Consider the following 18,834-nt stretch of genomic DNA (forward strand, 5'->3'; position numbering starts at 1 on the left):
TAAAGACAGAAGGTGATCAAATACCTGGGGTCCCCATCAGCAGCGGTGTACAAGTTTACTGGTTACCCAGGCAGCAAAGAGAGTTTTTTGCTTGAAAACAAACAATTGGAAGGTAGTATTTTGGCAGTTAGTTTTGATGCATAAAACTACGAAGTGTGTTGTGAACACTTGTTTTCTTCTCCCCCTGTCACAAGCCCAATGTCTGCTTTTCATGATTAAAAGAAAGAAAACAACTGAACAAAAAAAAGTACATACATTCTTTGCAGAATATCAAATGTTTCTCCCTCTGGTTTATGACAGTCTATTTTGCATCTGCTGACTTTCATCATTTTATCTTGTCAAGCTATCACGCTCATCCCTGAGGCTTTACATAAACAAGATTTGTTTGTAGGGAAGAAATGCTGAATCCCACGCTATTTTTGCTAATCGTTCCTCTGTTCCCGAGCACCCCGCAGTCAGTTCCTACGACACCGGATAAAAGATCCAAAGGCAATCTTTTGCTGAACTCAACTTTCTGTTCCTATGCCCCTCAGCACCGGGGGCTTGAATTACAACGCGTTTGGATGCGGTGGACACAGTCACCACGCAGGGGTGTTGAAAACCCACAGTCGGTGTTTGAGGTACCATGCTCGACTGTGCATCGTCATCCGTGCTCTTAGGATCTTGCCATTCTGCGTGGTGGCCTTCTGTGCCCCACCCTTCAGCCAGCCTTTGCCTGATGTGCTAACCACCTTTTGCTCTGACCTGTAGCAGAGTGAAATTGCTTTTTATATAACTTGCAGATGTCGGTGCTGCGCTTGGATGTCTACGTGCTGCGGTTTGGATAGTCTGAATGTGAGGCAGCAGATTTAGGGTACTGCAATGGAGTTCTCTTTTCTGTTATCTTCTCCTGAGACCTATTTTTTCCACAGTCTAATAACACCCTAGAAGCAGTTTGCTCTGTTGAAAATGAAGAAACAGAGGTTCTTGTTTGCTTGGCTGTCTGCTTAAAGACACCTTGGGACTGGCTAAATCTGGCTGTGGCTATGAGGGTAGTGGTAATGTCCAGGTGAGAGGATAATAGGAGGAGAGTATAAAATAAGTGGGCCTTGGCTCTCCCTTGGTAGTGAAAGAAGCCGACAGCAGATTGATCTGTCTGATAGCGTCTTGTTCTCATTGTATTGCTTGCTTTGGGTTTCAGTTTAAAAAACAATGCTGTCTTCACTCAGTCAAGCACCAACTGAGGTGCTGCAGAGCTGACCTTATTCATTGGAGTTTCACTTGCATAGTAGCACCCGAGGGATAAAACCCTTTTGCATCTCCTCCTCCTTGCCTGTTTCCAACTACGTATTCCTCTTGGGTTATCAAAGCATTCTCTACCTGGAGATGACTTTCTGGCGCTTTCCCTTTCTGCGTTGGCAGAGCAGATGAGCTCAAGCAGAAGGGTAAGAGGTCCATCGTTCCCCTAAGCATCCTTCTGAATGTCGCGCAGAGGTAATGGGACTTGTGGTGCAGGCGTGGGCTCAAAAAGTAATAAGCCCGATCACTGGAAATTTCATTTTTAAGGTGAAAGGAGTTTGTGAGCAGTCAGACACAAGGCAGCTGTGGTGCTGAAAAGTACTGACAGTCTGCAGGCTAGATCCTGGCTGAAGAGTAGAACAGAGAGCTAATTTTAGTTCCAAGCAAAGGTGTATAGGCAGGGTTGCATGCAAATAAGAATTTAGAAAGAGATTCAGTTAAAAGAATAGAACCAGCTGTGCAGTCAGTTGCATTTTATTTACGTGTTATGGGACAATGTTTAAAGTATCGGCGTGAATTTTGAGCGCGTGTGTTTGAGGTTTAAATGCTACAGCATTAGTAAGCAGATGTATGAGCTGCTCTTCGCACAGAACCAATTTTATTTAAGTAAAACTGCCATCAAAACAACTAATTGGCTGCCATGCAGTGATTGGGACTGCTCTTGCCAAAGGATTTTGTGGAGTGATGTGCCTCTGCATTGTGGTTGTGTCAGGTTTCTGAAGCATCTTGCTGTGCATGTGATTGAATGCTGTGGGGAGAAGACAATGCCCGCTTTTTTTCTTCTTCCTGCCCCTTCTTCTTAGTGATAATATAAAGAGTTGATGGAGAGGGAGGTAAATGTTACTGCCTTATTAATGGGAACAACGCTCCCGTAATTTGAGCCTAAATGCTTTTTCTTCACTCATTGCGAGACCAAAACCCCTGGAGACATTGATCCAGCAAAAACCCTTGGTCAGATGGGTTTGCCAACATGAACTCCTACTTTTCTTTGACCTGCTGCTGGGCTGAGTGTGTGGGGAGGCAATTCTGTCCCTGGCTCCATTTTTGTCTAAGTGTGGTGGTTTCTTCCCCAGGGAGGCAAGGTCTGGAAAGTAGAGGAAAAGAGGCATTGATTGCTATTTATTCAGAGCAGGAAAAAAAATATTAATCAGTCTGCAAACATTTCACAGTGTTCATATTGAGCCTGAACAAAAGGTTGACGTGAGAATAGACACCAGCTAATGTGTAGCTCAGGGTGCTGTGGCCTGAAGGTGTCCAGACCATGACTGTTCATCTGCCCCATTTCCACTGTGTCTCTTTCCTCCTCTTGCATTTTGGCGGTGGAAAAGAAAATGCTTTTTAAACCAGTCTGCAGGAGAAATACCTCATGTCGTCCCTTCTCTCCTCCTACCACCCTGAAAAGCATGCCTCCGGTTAGAAGGGATGAAGTCCTGTTTAATTTAAGATGTGCTGTTCCCCTGCTGCGTAATGTTCGTTAGGGCTTAAGAAAGGGCGCTTCCGAGCGCGTTGTGGAGATGTTCTTTGCAGGTCTGCTGTTCAAACTGAGGCGTTGTGCTGTTCCATCACTCACTGTTTGCATCTTGCTTAGCAAGATGATAGTGATGAATAAACTCTCACTGTGCAGAAGTATATACCTTAGCACACGTAACGTGGCATAAGCTTCATTAAAGTTGTAATACTTTGGGTTTGTTTGTTGTGTTTTTTTTAAATTTTGTTTAAAATTGTCTTTTTTCATGCACTTTTTTTTTTTTAAAATTTTGTTTAAAATTGTCTTTTTTCATGCACTCTTTATTTACTTGATGGGGGGGGAGGCTTATGCATTAATAATTTACAAGCTTTATCTCTCAAAGCAAAAAAAAAAAAAAGCAATGCTGTTAGTGGTGTTCTCTAAAGCGTGAGCTGCATATCCACCCTGTTCAGAGCCAAATCACGCCCTGTCACGCAGGTGCTTTGGTGGGGTCCCTGTCCTCGTGAGCCAGCGCAGGGGAGCTGCCAGGCGTCCTGCAGCTGAGCTTGCTTGCAGCAGTGCAGCCACCAGCAATAAAGATGGGAGCAGAGGCAGAAAATGGATGTGGTGGGTGCATAGCATAGATCTGTCTTTGTGTGGTTGGGTGTTCACACAGAAGGTAAGCTGTAATGCTTTTAAGAGACCTCTAGCCTATTTAGGAAAAAAAAAACCTTAGATGGCTTATTAGTTTAATACAGAATACACTCGACTTGCTCTTTTTGTTCTCCTGTGGGGAAAATTTCTTGCTACTGCTTAATAGGAACAAAAGCCTTTGAGCTACAAGCAACAGCTTACCCTCCTGCTACCATTGCTGCAGTAAGTAATTACAGAGGCTTTCAATGCCCTCTAATTAAATTTATGAATTAAGTATTTCCTGCCAGCATTTATATTTACCTCTCTAGATTTTTTGGGATGCCCGAGAGTAATGCAGAGCAATAGCAAAGTGAAGGAAAAGGAAGATACTTCAGATGGCTTCTGTGCCTTTTCCTTGCAGGGCATTGTCCCTCTCTGGTTAGCAAGCAGTCAGTAGGGTTGCTTGTAGCCAGGAGGGTCTGCGCATGTTCAGTTCCTGTCCTCATCGCTTCACAAAAGGAAACGGAGTTTGTACTTGAGAGCCCACATGTTCTGGCCTCTAACTAACCTTACAAGTGTTTTTTCTGTTCTATCTTGGCAATTTGTTCAAAACTACATGTGCATTTGTGTTGGTATCTTTGATGTCCTCCACTGAGTTTGAAGCGTAGGAAGGGAAGAATCAGGTAAGGGCCAGGAAAACATCTGAAACTCACTGTATAGTGCAGGCTTGTATCGTGGACCAGTGCAATGATCAGCTTAAACTACGTTTACCTGCCAAGGCCCTGTAACTGGAGGTGTGTGTCCATTAAAGAAGAGCTGCTGGGGGTCAGCTCAGGACGAAGATTTCTTGCCGGATGATTTAAAGAGCATCTCAGGAGCACAGGAGCCTGAAAAAAAATGTGCTCAGGAAGGATCCCTGTGAAAAGGACTTGGAGGTAGATGGACCATCCTTAGCACAGGCTTTTCTGGTGGATTGAAGGATCTTCCTGCAATGTTTGAAAGAGTGGGGGAAAGGGGGCCTTTATTCATTAGCCTGAATTTCTGGGGTCCTTTGCTTTGTGTATGAGCTAAGGCTGGAGCATGAGCCTTCCACCAGAGTGGCATAAGCTGCCGTAGACCCAGGCTTGCAGCAAGTGAGACAAGCTCAAAGTTCTGCTGTCGTTCAGGAGCCAAACATTAGCTCTGAGCTCTCATGATCTTTAAGTGCCTCTGAAACCTAGATTCAAAAGGATGCAACTCTAAATGATACCTTAACATGAAAACAGGTGAGGAGTCCTCTAAATCCAATTGTATGAGGTCCTGCCAATGACTGTCTTAAGAGTGTTTGAAATAAATGAGTCCCCAGTGTCAACAGTTTGAGCTTTTGAGTCTAGGTTATGGCTTGCTTGGAGGTGGCTTGAAGCATTCAGCTATCCTGGTCCATAATCTGTGTAGAACATCTCTTGTCTAATTTCAGGTTTCCTCCTTTAAATTCTATCAGCTTCTGATCTTAGGCATGTAGGTTTTTTTACATAATAAGGAGAAGGCATCTTCTTATGTAGATCTATAGATCTACATTGAACTTACGCTCATCTATACAAAAGCTCCTCTGCCGTCTCCAAGTGTCCTAACTGGCAGGAGATACTTCTTGCCTGTGACCCTTTGTGTAAGAAAGCTGAGGTGCAGTCTATTGCAGATAATCAGCAAATCTGAGCGGAGCTGACACAATTTTTCTCTTCTTGACTTTCTTTGCTGACACCAGCGTCTGTGTTTGTGGGTTTCTTTGCTCGCTAGCTTTCTCATCCCAGCCAAACTTGGTCCTCCCATTTGCTCTGGTTAGCAGTTTTGAGTTACTTTTTTGTTCCTCACTGCTTTTTCCTGCGTGTGGTGCGCTGAGACCTGTGGGGACACCGAACTGCGATTTCTTCTCTTTGGCTTGTGTTTAATGAAAATGAATTTCATCAAAGAAAAGGCTTAGTTGCTTCTAACACAGGTAAATGCATGGTGCGCACACAGCCTGATGGACACCTGGGTCGCTTTACGTCCATGTACAGAACACACTTCATCCTTCCCTGCCTCCTCTACCACATGTTCGTGGCATATTGGTTTTGACAGAGCTCTACTTGCTGTTATCCTTTTGTACCACTAATTCTGTTGCTCGTTTTCACAGGGCTCGTTTGGCAGATACTACTAAAATGCTCTGGTTGCTGCATGTCCTCTTTTCTTCTGATTTCTAGGTACCCGGTGGGTGTTCCTTCCAGCTGCTAATATCTCTGATACTTGTGTCTTTATTCTAATTATGATTTGTTTTTTTGGTGTAACCAAGCATTCCCTCATTTTCTTCCCTTTTCTAACCCTCTCCCCTTCCACCAGGATTTCTGGCAGGTACAAAGCAGACAGCATGTGCTTTGATTAGTTTGTGCTTCAGACCTCATAATATGCACTTTTCATGAAAAGGGACAGTGTACGCTCACCCCTTCTCCCCGCTCCTTTAATAAATAATCTTGAATCCTTTCCTTGATCCTCAGGCTAAAGGATTTATTTCAGAATACTTAAATTTGGCTTGGTAAAGAGTGCGGTCCTCAGGGTAACTGTTAATACGTGGATTTATTAACGGGAACATCTTTGAGCAAAGCTCATGTGTTATCTCCCTATCCTCCTATTTTCATGGTGTCTTTTGAGGCTTCTGTCTTACTTTGCAGCTTGATGAGACTGCGATAGAGCTGGCTCTGTTGGAAAATGGCATTTTCCGCTCGAGGCCACGAAGCTAGTTTTATTCTGTGAGAAAGGACAGGCATTTCTCTGGCCAAATGCTGTGGGGAAACATCGTGTATTTGGCTGTGTATAAGTTTGGGGGAGGTTATTTTTGCAAACTTTCTGGAGTTTTTCAAGTTACAGAACTGTGTAGGGTGAAGTATATTAAAGACTATTTTAGGAAGAAGATATTTAGATGCTATAGTTCATAAGATGGTTTCCAGGAAAAGGAACTAGGAAGCAGAGGGAAATTGATTTAGTATTAGTACGTAAAGAGGGAAATGTACTCCAAATGCTTTGTTTGCCCTGTAGCTTGGTGCTGTTAATGAAATCCATAGGGGAAGTTAGCAAAAAATAAGCAGCTTAGTGACAAAGTGCCCTTAGTGGATGTATGCAGTCTTTTAATCAGAAAGTGGTTTATGGGATCATTTTTGGCTTTGCTATCTTTGATAGTTTTGCTGGTGTTAGATTAACGCTTAATACTTAAGGGATACAAAAGTGAGCTCTGAAAACTCTGTCCTTGGGTAACGTGGAGTTAGAGTAGGGAGAAGGGGAGAGGGAAGGAGGATGGATTGAGCAGCATGGGAGGGAATGTTTTAGGAGATGCTTGACCTCACTGACTACAGAAGGGTAGGATGGGAGAAGCAGGTGAAGAAGAAAGGAGGAGTGAGAGAGTGGAAGGGAATGGCAAGATTTTTAGCTATATCTTAATTTGGTTCCTTAAGCCATTTGCGAGTGTGATGGCAGTCTCTAATTATGTGATTACATGTGGTTTTTCCCCAAACCCGTTTCTCATTTGCCAAGTGGTTTGTACTGAGTGTGTGGCCCGACCTCATTGTCTGAGCCAATGTTTAATACTTGCTTTCGATACAGAATTATTATTTTCCTCATGTACTTTCATACTGGAGTTTTTATCGGAGAAAACGGGCAGCATGCATTATCAACATAATGAGTTCATCTTGGTAATGCAGGCTGAGACGAGGGAAAGCAGTATCCCCATTTCCACACGCAGACCTAAACAGCCATTTAAATTCAAAGGTGTCAAAAGTAAACTCATTTTAGAAGCATGATTTGGGACATCAAGGACCTAATTTTAATCTTTCCCCATCAAATTCCCATGATGCATGCTGCTGCGGTCCTAGAGATTGCGATTTCATTACCCTGCAGAGGACTGAGCGCAGTGGAGGGAAGCAGAAGCATAGACTGTCCCTTTTCCGAGGCATTTCCTATTTGCTTTTCCAGCAGGGGTTTCTCCCTTGCATGAGTGGGTCTGCTGCCTGCGAAGGGTCGGGAAAGTCTGTGTCATTTTTTATTTTTTTTTTTCTCGGTCATACAGAATGCTGGCCTTGCGTTTCAGGTGCCGTTTGTTTTAAAGGTGATGAATATTTACAGCCTTGCTGGAAGGAGGGAATGCAGATTTCTCTTTCCAGTCTCAGGAGACCACCCGTAGTAATAAGTGCTGCCTCATTTTTGATTCTCTGTACGTGGCCAAAATCAAATTCAGAGGGGAGAGAGTATGCAGAACAACTTCATCCATGTCCAGCTCTGTATTTTTGTCCCCCTGTGTATATATACAGATAAAATAACCCCCAAATCAAAGGTTTAAAAAACCTCATTATTAAAATAAACTCTTGAAAGGTCATAAGCTTCAGTATTTATCCACTAACAGTAAATTTTAAGCCTTGTCCTACGCTAACACTCACCCACCACGATTTGCTGTGCAGAATCTGTTTACATTTGCCTGTGTTAGTCTGTAGACTTTATAGTAAGTTATCTAGAGCTACAAGGAATGATACAGCAAACTTTTCCACAGCACGAAGAGGTTTATGAGTTTTGGAAGGTCCTTGTGCTGTTCCTATCACAACCTTAAACACTTTTTTCCTTATTTAGTGATATATAAAAAAGTGATATAAAAAATCCCAGGTGGTGCATCTAAAGTGACTTATTTTGCATCCACATTATAAAGAGAGCTTTAAAAAACCCTAAATTCCTCTACTCTCCTCCAAGTTCTTTTTTGTCCTTGTTTCACAGTGTGGAGGGACATCCCCTGCCTCTTTTTCCCTAAAGGGCTTTTGAACATCTGGGCTGAAAGGCTCCATTTTTACGTCTGAATCTGAAAGCCTTTTTATTTCTTCAGTTCAGTTGTGTTAATGTAGGTAGTGAGGTGCCAACATGAGCTATCATGAAATCTCAAAATATATGGTGTTTGTTCTTCAAAGTTTATATCTTAAAAAAAAAAAAGAAGAACCAAAATTAAAAATCTCCCTCGTTTTGGAGCCTCCAGTTCAGCATTTTGATGCAGGCAGAGTTCAAAGCATTAATGTTTTTAGTTACTATAGCAGGCTGCATTGCCTGCAGTTTTCACTGGCATTTCTTATGGGTTTCCCCTTATCTGTCTTGCGTGATGGAGTAATACAGAGCATCTGTTCCCAATGCGTGACTCAGTGAGTGTCTCAGTATATATTTCCCCAGATTTTCAGCATCCCTGCTCAGGAAGGAGCTGTAGTGAGCCTGTGCCAGCACGATGCTGTCCTGTGGGCTCTGCTGGACCAGGCAAATAGGAGCCACGTCGCTGCACATTTCAATGTTGCGTAGCACTAATGAGACGGCAGATGCCAGCTAATGTTTTTAAAGATGTCAAACAATACGTGTGGTAGGTGCTAAAGACTGTTTTAAACACATTAATTAAATGGATTGTCCAATAAATTTTATGATAAGATTTGTTTTCCCATCCTTAGAAGGATTCCTAATAGCTTTTTATTTATAGGGGTGCTGCCTACTGCTTTAAGCCCAAGGTATCAAGCCATGTGCCAGCAGGACTAACAGCGCATCACGTCTATGTATACGGCTTAGTCTTAGGTGCACAAGTACTAATGTGGGGTTTTCTTCTCTTCTTAGAGAGTTAATTTATAAAGAGGCACATAGCCCAAAACTGCAATAATACAGAGGGTCATCTTTACCTTATAAAGCCAGAAAACTCAAGAACGAGGAAAGAAATTGTCTATATTAGGCCAACTTGTAACAGAGATTTTTTTTTTTTTGGAAACTCCTACTGTGGAAAAGAGACTATTTCTTTTTAACACTGAACATACAGCATTTTAACTTCTTTTCCGATATGTCTACAGCCAGCCATAAAAGAAATGCGTTAATGGATGTCTTTTAAATGGTTTGCATCACTGAAGGTGGTCAGTTGGGACTGAAAGAGAATTGCTTTGCCGCAAGGTGACTTCCCTGTTTGAAACGTTCATGGTTTTGTATTTGCTTACACAATATTGGTAACCTTAAAGTATTTCTTTTAAAAAGGAACAAACTGAGTATGATGACATTTGTCAATAAAAGACGGTTATGGTTCATCTAAAATTCCTTACTAATTTACAGAATTACTTTCTGGTTCTGGAGAAATACTCGTTATCTTGCATGCACTTTGATATTTATTTTGTTGTTGTTTTGGAAGGCGTAAGTCACTGTCGAGCGGTCACGTAAGGCTGATAAATCCCTGAAGCTTTGGCATATATAAGCACAAAGGTGATGTTGAAACGTAAAGAAGTAATGTGAATAAATGTGCGGAAAGTGTGCTTTCTCCTCCAGATCGAAATACCAACTGTTGACTCTTAAGTGACTTAGCAAGAACGTGTTCTTCCCAAAGTGGCAAATTAAATGCTGCTCATTAAGTAGTTTCTGAAATGCAAAATGAAGTGGAGCTGCAAGGATTGAGCTGATAAGGCTTTTCTAAACGTGGGTTAGAGAATGCAGAGCAAACACCAGCACTGCGCCCTGCACCCGTCTCTGCCTTTGCAGAGAAGGCATCCCCCAACTTGTAAAAATACATCTCTTTTTTTTTGAGATTTGCATAAAGTATTAATGTGCTTCACTCCTCACTCAGCCCTGGGAAAACAATCTTTAAATCCGAAATAAAGGTAATATTTGGTGAGGAGTGGAAGGAATCAGTGGGGTGTTTTCCCTAAAACCCTTTGAACCTGGGAGCTGTGCCACGTACGTGGCTCGAGGGAGGCTCCAGCAGTAGACCAGTTTTGGGGTAGGATGTGTGAAGTTTGTGCTGCACCTTTGGGTGCTTCGCTTGCTTGCAGCCAGCCTGTAACCCGAGTCTGGGGAGCTGCCTGCGTGTGGCACACAACTTGTTTTTTCTCCCGCACCCAGATCTGGGGAGGAGGTTGGTCGCTGTTACCGATACGTTCAACCCATGTTCTGGTGCTGTTTCGTTGGGCTTGGAGCCTGCACTGGAAAGGGCAAACCAATCTTTGTATTTTGAAATGCAATTACATTATTTAATTTATTTTTTTTTTTTTTACCTGTTGTTGATGCCTGGTATTGTAAGATAATCTGCTTGAATGCCTGTAAAAAGTTTTATTCCACTGAGACTGGACTGGCGGCTTTTCACTGACCTTACACAGCCATGCTTGTGCTGAAAGCAGTGGTACATTTGGATTTCTGTTTCTTTTTCCGTGTTAATTTGGATGTTTGCTCGTTTGTGTGCTTGTTTTAAGATGAATCTACTGCTTGATTAAAAAACACATCATACTTGCAAACGGTTTCCCATGGCTTGCTCACTCGTGAATGCTCAGTTTTGAATGTTTTTTCGGGCGTGCTGAATGGTCGTAGTTAATTATTCTGGTTTTGGGAATGGATTTAACATAGAAAAAAAAATTCTTAAATGGAAGACATTTGTCTGTTTTAACTGAGCACTTTGAGAATTAGCTTGTGTTCAGATTCAAAAGGGTGTGAAATGTGGAAGTTGTCCTGGAATTGGGTGTATAACTAATTTGTGAAGATGACGTGTCTCTAAAAGAGGACGGAGGCTTGGAAAGGGGTTTTTTTTTTCCCTACCTTTTCTGATCCTGTGCGTTACCTTTCTGGCTAGGAGGGATGGTCTAGTATGCTGGAAGGAAAGGTAGGACATAGAAAAGAAGCTCGAGAGGTCTGTAGGCAGTGGTTCTGGTGTTAGTGAGGACTGACTTTGGGTTTCTCCACCTTGAACTCTGAGGCATCACAAGTCCACACTGTGCTTTGTAAAGGAGTAAAGGTTGATTTTTACTATTATTATTATTATTTATTTTATTCTTCCTGGGGATTATAATACAATTCTGTAGAATACAGTGTTTAACGGTGGGGAACAACCCCTGAGAAGGATGCTCTCAGCCTTTCCCATAGTGGGGCAAGCTTCCCACGTAGTTTGTGGAAAGCAATCAAACACACAGCTTCTCACTGAACTAGAAGAAAATACATGGGAGAGTTGTGATTTCTTTCTTTTTTTTTTTTTTAAACATCTGTTCTCCTGGTGCCGAGAGCCTAAAAATCTTATTGATCAGGTCCGTTATTACTGTAGCAACTTAGTTGCCTTTTTTTTGCCCTTTTAAGATCAGTGGGAGAAATTCCCTTTTCTTTTAGCTGCAGGCATCGTAGTGACAGCGTACGTTCCCCTGCCCCAGGTTTCTGACAAGTAGATGCTTGTGTAAAATAAATTAAAAACAATTTTTTACTTTGCTCAAAGTAAGATGCAAATGAGTAAATGCTTCTCCCTCCCATATGCCTAAACCTTTGTATTTCAGAGACAGATTACTTTAATACCTTTTTTATTGTTAGTCTATGGATGCAGTTTTCAGGTTATGAGGAATATTTTGAGCTGTTTGCCGACTATTAATTTTAGGTGCAGAAAAGAAACCCATAAAAATTAATAAACCGACCTCTGGAACTTTTTCACGGGATCCTTTGAGCGGGCGAAGTAGGCTGCTAACAGCTTGTTTATGATAAATGCTGCTAAAGACGGGCAATCGGAGGACGGGGCAATAAATCACGCGAGCAGGTGAGATGCTGTTGGCAGCAATCACCGAAAACTGCGCTCGCCACAAATCTTGCCTTCAGTTTAGAGGAAAACCAGACATTGTTTGTTTGTCCTTAGCATAAGTGTCAGTGTAATTTTGCTTTTGGATCCATCTTGATGAGAGGAGAGGCAAAAGTATTTTTTTTTTTTTCAGTAAATGATACTTCAGCCTGGTATCCTGTAAGTGTCAATAGCAGTTATCTTGTGTGAAATGAGTGCCATTAGCATGTTGTCTGCTGTTAGTCATTCACCTCTTATTAAATTCCTGATGCTCTCCAGATGGTAAAGGACAAGGTACTAGGAAGGGTTTTATTTGATCAGTAGAGCTGAACTTTTTTTCCTGAAAACTGTATTATTATTTTTTTTTGGTGATCTATATGATTATTTTTGTCTCCTTTCTTGTGGTTTCCGAGCCAGATACGGGTTAAATTTTCATCTAAATTATTAGCTGAGCTCATCCCCACTCTGCAGTCACATACAATGGTGAGTTCTTTCTCAAAAAAAACCCAAACCCAACCCCTGAGGTAGATGAGAGACATCAGCTGCAGACCGTGGGTCTGGCCTGGAGAGGCTACGGGCTAACTCTTGCTGGGACATCTGCTCAGGCTTCTTAGCGGTGCCCAGTCAAAGCAACGACCTGGTTGCTTCGAAACTTCCTTGCTCTTCGCAAGTCTAACCATTCAACTTGATGTTGTTATGTTTTGCCAGCTTATTTTATTGTCGGTTAACCAGTTTTCTTTCCTTTATCTTGTATATGATGGGATCTCCGCTAGACAGAGGTAACGGTGGGGGACAGTTGTGTAGCTGGACCCTCGTGTGGTGGTGTTTGTCAGTGGTTTTTCCTAAAGCTGTTCCTAAATTCAGCCTTGCTTTCACCATGCTTCTGTGCTTGCATGACCTGGTTTCTGTGGAATAACCTCATCCACGCCTACTCTCCTTTATATTCATTTCATTTTCCTCCATGCGTGCGTGTGCCTCCTCCTGCTGTGTTCTTAAAATGGGTCACCGGTGTGGATTTCCTAACAGTTTTATGGATCCTTTTCAGTCTTTGAATTTTCAGTGGGTCAAAGGGGGACTTGGATTTTTAGCTTAGGAAGGGAGATTAGGTGATAAAACACATGCGGTATTTTCTATTAAAACAAGGTGCTGAAACAGAAGTGGAGCGAGAGAGATTGAGATTGGTACTGGTCCTGGTCCTCCTAGCGAGCTTGCTAAATACACTCCTGAATTGTGTGCTTCTGATAACTACACACTTTTGATAACTTTGATCATACTTTATATTCATGCAAAGTAGTTCTTTCTTGGCGATTGCTACAACAGAGTATAACTAAAATGCTATTAGTGAATTATACTAATTTCCTTTTTGAATCCTCTCTTAAAAAAAAAATCTGATTTTCATTACACTCATCTCTTAGATTCAGACATAGTTTTAGATATCTGTATTTCAGCTAGGCTAAAACAACTAAATATTGTTGTGCAATTCCTTACCCCTGATTTGAGATGGGGAAGCACTGACCTTTGCAGAGTGTTTCTGACAGATTCGAAGGCTGGAAAAGGTCCAATGAATATGAATGGAGATAGTTGGGGTGTGTGTACATGGAATGCCTTGTTGGTGATAAGAATACAAATAAATCCTTCCCTGTCTCTAATCGATTGCTTTATTTTCTCTTTTTGGGGTGTGGGTCGGATGAATAAATAGAAATTGTCCCAGGAGCGAGAGAAGTTTGCCGACGAAGACAGCATATTTTATGCGCTTGGAGAATGTGGACTCATTTCTTTTTCCGACTACATCTTCCTCACAACAGTCCTTTCCAGTAAGTACTGGGGAGGGGGGGGGTCCTGCAATTACTGTTTTTCTTAATGTTTTAAAGGTTTACAAGCAACGAGTTTGCTATTATTGTCTACATATGTTTCCCTGAAAGGAATTCTTGATTGCTTGAAACTCGAGTTAAGTGAATAATGCTATTGCTTCATCTGGTTTAGACTTAGCTTCAAGTGGGTCAGAAAGATCCATGACTTCTGAAAATATATTTTAAAATGTGGCAGGTTTGGGTTTGGTTTTTTTTGTTGTTTTTTTTTTTTGAGTGAGTCATTTGGTCTGCTGTTCAAAACTGTAAATGGAGACCTGTTCTTGAGTTGCGTTCATAGGATATTCTTCTGTTTGGATTAATATTGCTTTCCAGCTCTTCACTCTTTACAAGACTGTTCAAACTCTCTTCTCCAGCTGTATTTTCCCTGTGGGTAAACTCAGGCTTGTGCATGATGTAATCCAATGAGGAGAGAAGTTAAGCTGTTTACATTTCAACATGTATCATTAGATACCTTCTGTCTTTTCACCCTGCTGCACTTGCATTTGTGATATTTCTGTGATGTGATAATCTGTTCCAGCAAAGTCTTCTGCACTTGGAGGTGCTGGCACTTAAGTTTGCTTTGTTGGCAAGAAACAGTGAAACTGAAGCCTTTGGTAATGTCAAACAGCATTTCTAGATTTTCTTCATGGGGGAAACCAAGCTCGAAACCTCATTTGCAGAGCTTCTCTACTGCTGCATCACAAACACGAAAGTCAACAGAAATTCCAGTTATTTTTCAGCCCAATTAGAAAACGTGGGGTAATGAGGAATATGCCACTGTCCAAATGAACTTGGGACTTTGTATTTTTAGACTTCAAAAAAAAAGAGAGAGAGAGAAAACTTGGCCATCTAATCTTGTAAGTATCCGTTTCGTGATGACCTGATTACAGGAATTAAAAAGCTGGACACTTCCCAGTTTATTGTAGACCCCCATCGCTACCTGCTCTGTGCTGTTCAGGGAGTCAGCTGGGTAATCACTGATGTTTTGTAAAAGCAACAGGTGATTTTTTTTTTTTCCCCCCATGTTCTTGCATGCTGTAACACGGACAAACGAAAGAGGCAGCTCTTCATTTATTGAACACGGCATTTCGGCGGATCTGTTACCGGGGAGAAGCAATGTTCAAGGTCTTGCTTGTAGTCAAACGGTCACGCATATGTGACCTTCATGTCGTGAAAACAAACACTGGGAGATAAAGCTAGTTCCAGCCAGGGGATTTGTTTTATGATTCTAATCTGCTTTTTTGTTTGACTGAATCTCAGAACTGACTCTGAAGACTTTTGCCGTTCCTTTCTTATGTTAGTCTAGCCTGTGCCGAAATTATCTAAGGTATTTTCACTTGTGTAGCGAGGGCTTTTCATCTGAGTCTCCACAGATGGCAATGAACTCTCAAATCTATAGTATCGCATTACTGAATGTGGTTTAGAAAATGATCGTGCCCTTGGCTTTATGGCTGTGCTGGCGGTGAACAACCCCCTAATCAAGTACACAGGGCACAGAATTAATTTCATTTCCACAGGCAGCAGTAAGAGAAATTGTTCTTGCTTTGGTTTCTTTGTTGTGACAATAAAAGAAAAAGGACCCCTTCTGGTAGAGTAGCAGCCAGCCTTGTTTTGGAGGGCTATGCAGGAGGGATTTCTTTTTCCCCCTCTTGTTCTTGGGCTTTTAAGCATGTTTGCAATTACTAGGGAATCAGACTAACAAGAGGAGACGGAATTAGGCGGTGTGTGATTAGAGGAACCATGTTGAAGGGTGGGCAAGGCAGGAGCTTTCAAAAAGGAAAAAAATAAAAAATTAGAGATGAAAAAAGTGTCCCATGACTTTTAGACTGACTTTTAGGTATTTTGGGAGTTTGCTGAATGCGTATTGAAGATGGAGGAATGTCTCTGGAGCTACTGTCAAAGAGTGATTCCCCAGAGGAAGACTTCGGGTTTTATTTTCAATGCATTTGCTTCTATAAAACTAAAACTCCCAAACTGACCTTGCCCTGTGGCTAGATAGAAAATTGACTGTTCTGCCACACTGATTTAATCTCCTAATGAACATTACCTTGCAGGAATCCAGTAGTTCCTGATTTTTTTTTTTTTTTTTTGCTGGGAAATAAATAAAATAGAATGAGGAAAGTACGACTTAAACCTGGCAGATCAATATTGGTTTTCTCACCGTGTTATTTAAATAACCCAAACATTACGAAGGTATCTGGACAAGAGAGAGCCGCAGATTACATCAAATAGCTGAAAGCCACTAAATATTGAGAAAGGAAAGTGGCGTATTGAGCACTGAAGCAGGATAATCAGAAGGGGAGCGTGAGATCGGGTCTGGGGGTGGGAGGCAGGAGGGGAGAGATGTTCCTCTGCGGTGCTCAGAAGTGATAGGGAGAGATCAATCGTGGTCTGGTCTGGCTTACTGAACTCCAAACTGATCAATGATAACTTCTAAAAAGAAGAAACCCAAAGGGCTTCGTGTCACTCCGGAGGGTTGTGCCCAGCAAGTCTGCTGGGATGGCTCCTGCCCATCTCCTTGGCTCTACCAAAAGCACCGCCGGGCTTTGAGAGTGCTTGCTTAAGCTTTTCATTGAATGTGTCTTTGCAGCTTTGGCTGTATTCTCTGAAACACGGATTGTGTGGCAGCTGCCGGGGAGGGAGAGGAGGAGAGAGGGGTAGAGGCTTCATCTGTATGTTGCTCGCGGAGAGCTGTTTGCATATTGCACAGAAAATGAAGTCTGTCACCGTATTTTATTCACAAGTGATTTATTGCTCTAGCACTGTCTGTTCTCGCCGGCTGCTGTGTTTCTGTGAAAATGTATTTTTAAAACAGCTAATAAAATAGCATTTAACTGCTTCGGAAGGTCAGCCATCTATTAAAGGCAATGAGAGTCCTTAAGGATACCCCACGGTTTTGGTTGCTTCAGCTGCTCCCTGTGTTTTGGGGCAGAGGCAGAAAGACAAGCAAAAGGTCAATGGGATTTCCCCTGGGCCCTTCAAATGTCATAGGGAAGCAATGTCTTTGCTTTCTTAAACCAAAGAGGTTTTTGCTTTTGGACTTGCAGAACAGGTGGAGGAAGGGGAGAAAGAGCTTCTCCATCATCAGCAACTGCAATTTCAGAGCAGTCGTGGTCCGCTGTCCAGGCGCACTAATGCCTACTTGATTAACGGATGCTGAAGGGAGCTGGGCATTGAAAGAATAGGTCGTGTTGTTTCCATAATTGGACTGTCGCTGTGTCTGGATTTACTTCTCCTGGAAGGAGGGTTAAACAGCATTGGATCAAGCCAAAGGAATTATTGTCCTGCCAGGGCTCTCGTAGCAGATGCGCAGCTTCTTATCCCATCTCCTGCAGGCTCTTTCTAGAGCTCAGTGTGCTGCCATCCCTTATGGGTACTCTCACCTGGGACAGATTGACTTTTTTATTATTATTATTATTATTTTCCTCCATGTAAAAAATAAATTCCAAACCACCTAGCTCTGGCAATGATTTTCTGGCTGGATCTCTGTCAGATCCCTGCCATGCAGGTGGCACGGCATGCTCTTCCGCACCGCTGTGTGCCGGCAACGTCATCTCCGGGCTCCGTTTGTGCTGGGGTCACTGAATATGTACTGCTGGCTGACACCAACGTCTTCAGCCTCCTCCCTGCCATGAGTGAGATCATCACCGTACCGGCGGTGGTTTAATCCTGCAAAGCAGCACTAAGTGCCATAGGGCTCATTTCTACAAGAAAAGGTGATAAAAGGTTGCTTTGAGTTTATAGGAAGATTCTTGTTTGTGGTCCTGTTCATCCTACTTTTATCTTTAAATTTTCAAAACCCTCCGTTTACCTACATGCGTATATGTGGGTCTGTCTCATCCGTACTATGTGGTGTAGGGAGGTCTTCAATACTTTTCTGCCAGCCCAGTTGCTGCTGTGTGGGATTTCCAAGGTGCATCTGAGCAACACAGAGATCCTCTCCCAAGGGATGTCCCAGCTTCTGAACCGAAGCCTGGTTGCTTCACATCAGACCAAGAGTACTCTGGCTCAGCATCCCGTTTCTGCCATGGGCAGTTATTTTAGCTGCCTGTTATTTACATTTCTGTGTTGATTAACCAAAAAAAAAAAAGGTGAGAGGATTTGGAATTTTTTTCTAAAATAATGGAATAATTTGAAAGGAAAATATCTGCACCATTAGGACATTTTAATCTTGGTTTGTTTTTTTTTTCCTCCTCCATATCTATGGCAGCTGAGGCTCAGCCATCTATATTCTATGGATAGTTGCTTCCCTATAAGGCTGTGATTCTGTTCTCAAAAAAATGTTACAGCATTTGGAGACGCATTATGTGAAAGTCCATAATCTAGCTCTTCCCTGTTACTGGTGCGGTGGCTGCAGTCTTGTAAGGGTGAGATTGTGTGTGACCCTGATTCTTCCCTTCAGACAGAAATGTTCCAATTCAAACATGTACAGAAAAATTTCTCGGCTAAAATACCACTGTGCAGAGTCAGACAGAATAACAACCGTGCTGATTCATGTAGATTAAGGGCGGGGAGGGAGGGATCATAATTAATCTTTGGCCGGAGGAATAACGTAAGCTTTTTTCCCCAATATTGTGGCCTGAAAAAAGGAAAAGAAAAAACATTAAAGCTGCAAGGCTTGAAGAGCCATCTCTTGAGATGAAAATCTGTCTTTACCTCTAGGAGGACTATGTTGATTTCAGATTGATTGATTATGAAGAATTTTTTTTTTTTAGCTTCATGGTACTATGGCCTTTGCACATGTATTTTTCTTAATTTTGGGATAGATGGGGAAAAAGCAATCATCGGATATTTAACTCCTAAAGACTAATTTTTCTTGAAGTAACTCCCCAGCTGAGTTCTTGATCTGTCATCCCACACTGGAGTTGCTTGGGGAGTTACTCAGTTTCAGGATGGATTTTGAAGTCCTGAGCTGCTTTGTGTTTAAATTCAGACAAAGACATTTTCAGCTACATCTGAAGGGAGCAACGTTAATTTTCCAATAGCATGTTCAAAACAGTTTTCCTAAAATGTGGTACCTCCGCTTGAGGTGGATGCTCTGCAGCCACTTAATG

The 18,834-nt window shown here is 42.1% G+C and overlaps 1 protein-coding gene across 4 annotated transcripts in view; it reads left to right on the forward strand.

Moving 5' to 3' along the window:
- The window catches only part of MICU1 (mitochondrial calcium uptake 1), a 108,278-nt gene that overhangs the window by 45,639 nt on the left and 43,805 nt on the right, over positions 1-18,834 (forward strand). For 3 of the 4 annotated variants that reach the window (XM_035896645.1, XM_035896648.1, XM_009641173.2), the window contains 2 exons: positions 12,704-12,709; positions 13,630-13,744. In XM_035896645.1, the coding sequence (XP_035752538.1) occupies positions 12,704-12,709; positions 13,630-13,744 (121 nt within the window). The remainder of the gene's footprint in view (positions 1-12,703; positions 12,710-13,629; positions 13,745-18,834) is intronic. The other variant, XM_035896647.1, reaches the window with a different exon arrangement.

The sequence above is a fragment of the Egretta garzetta genome, unplaced genomic scaffold, assembly GCF_000687185.1.
Source record: "Egretta garzetta isolate BGI_Z169 unplaced genomic scaffold, ASM68718v1 scaffold536, whole genome shotgun sequence".
In the NCBI taxonomy this organism is placed as follows: domain Eukaryota; kingdom Metazoa; phylum Chordata; class Aves; order Pelecaniformes; family Ardeidae; genus Egretta; species Egretta garzetta.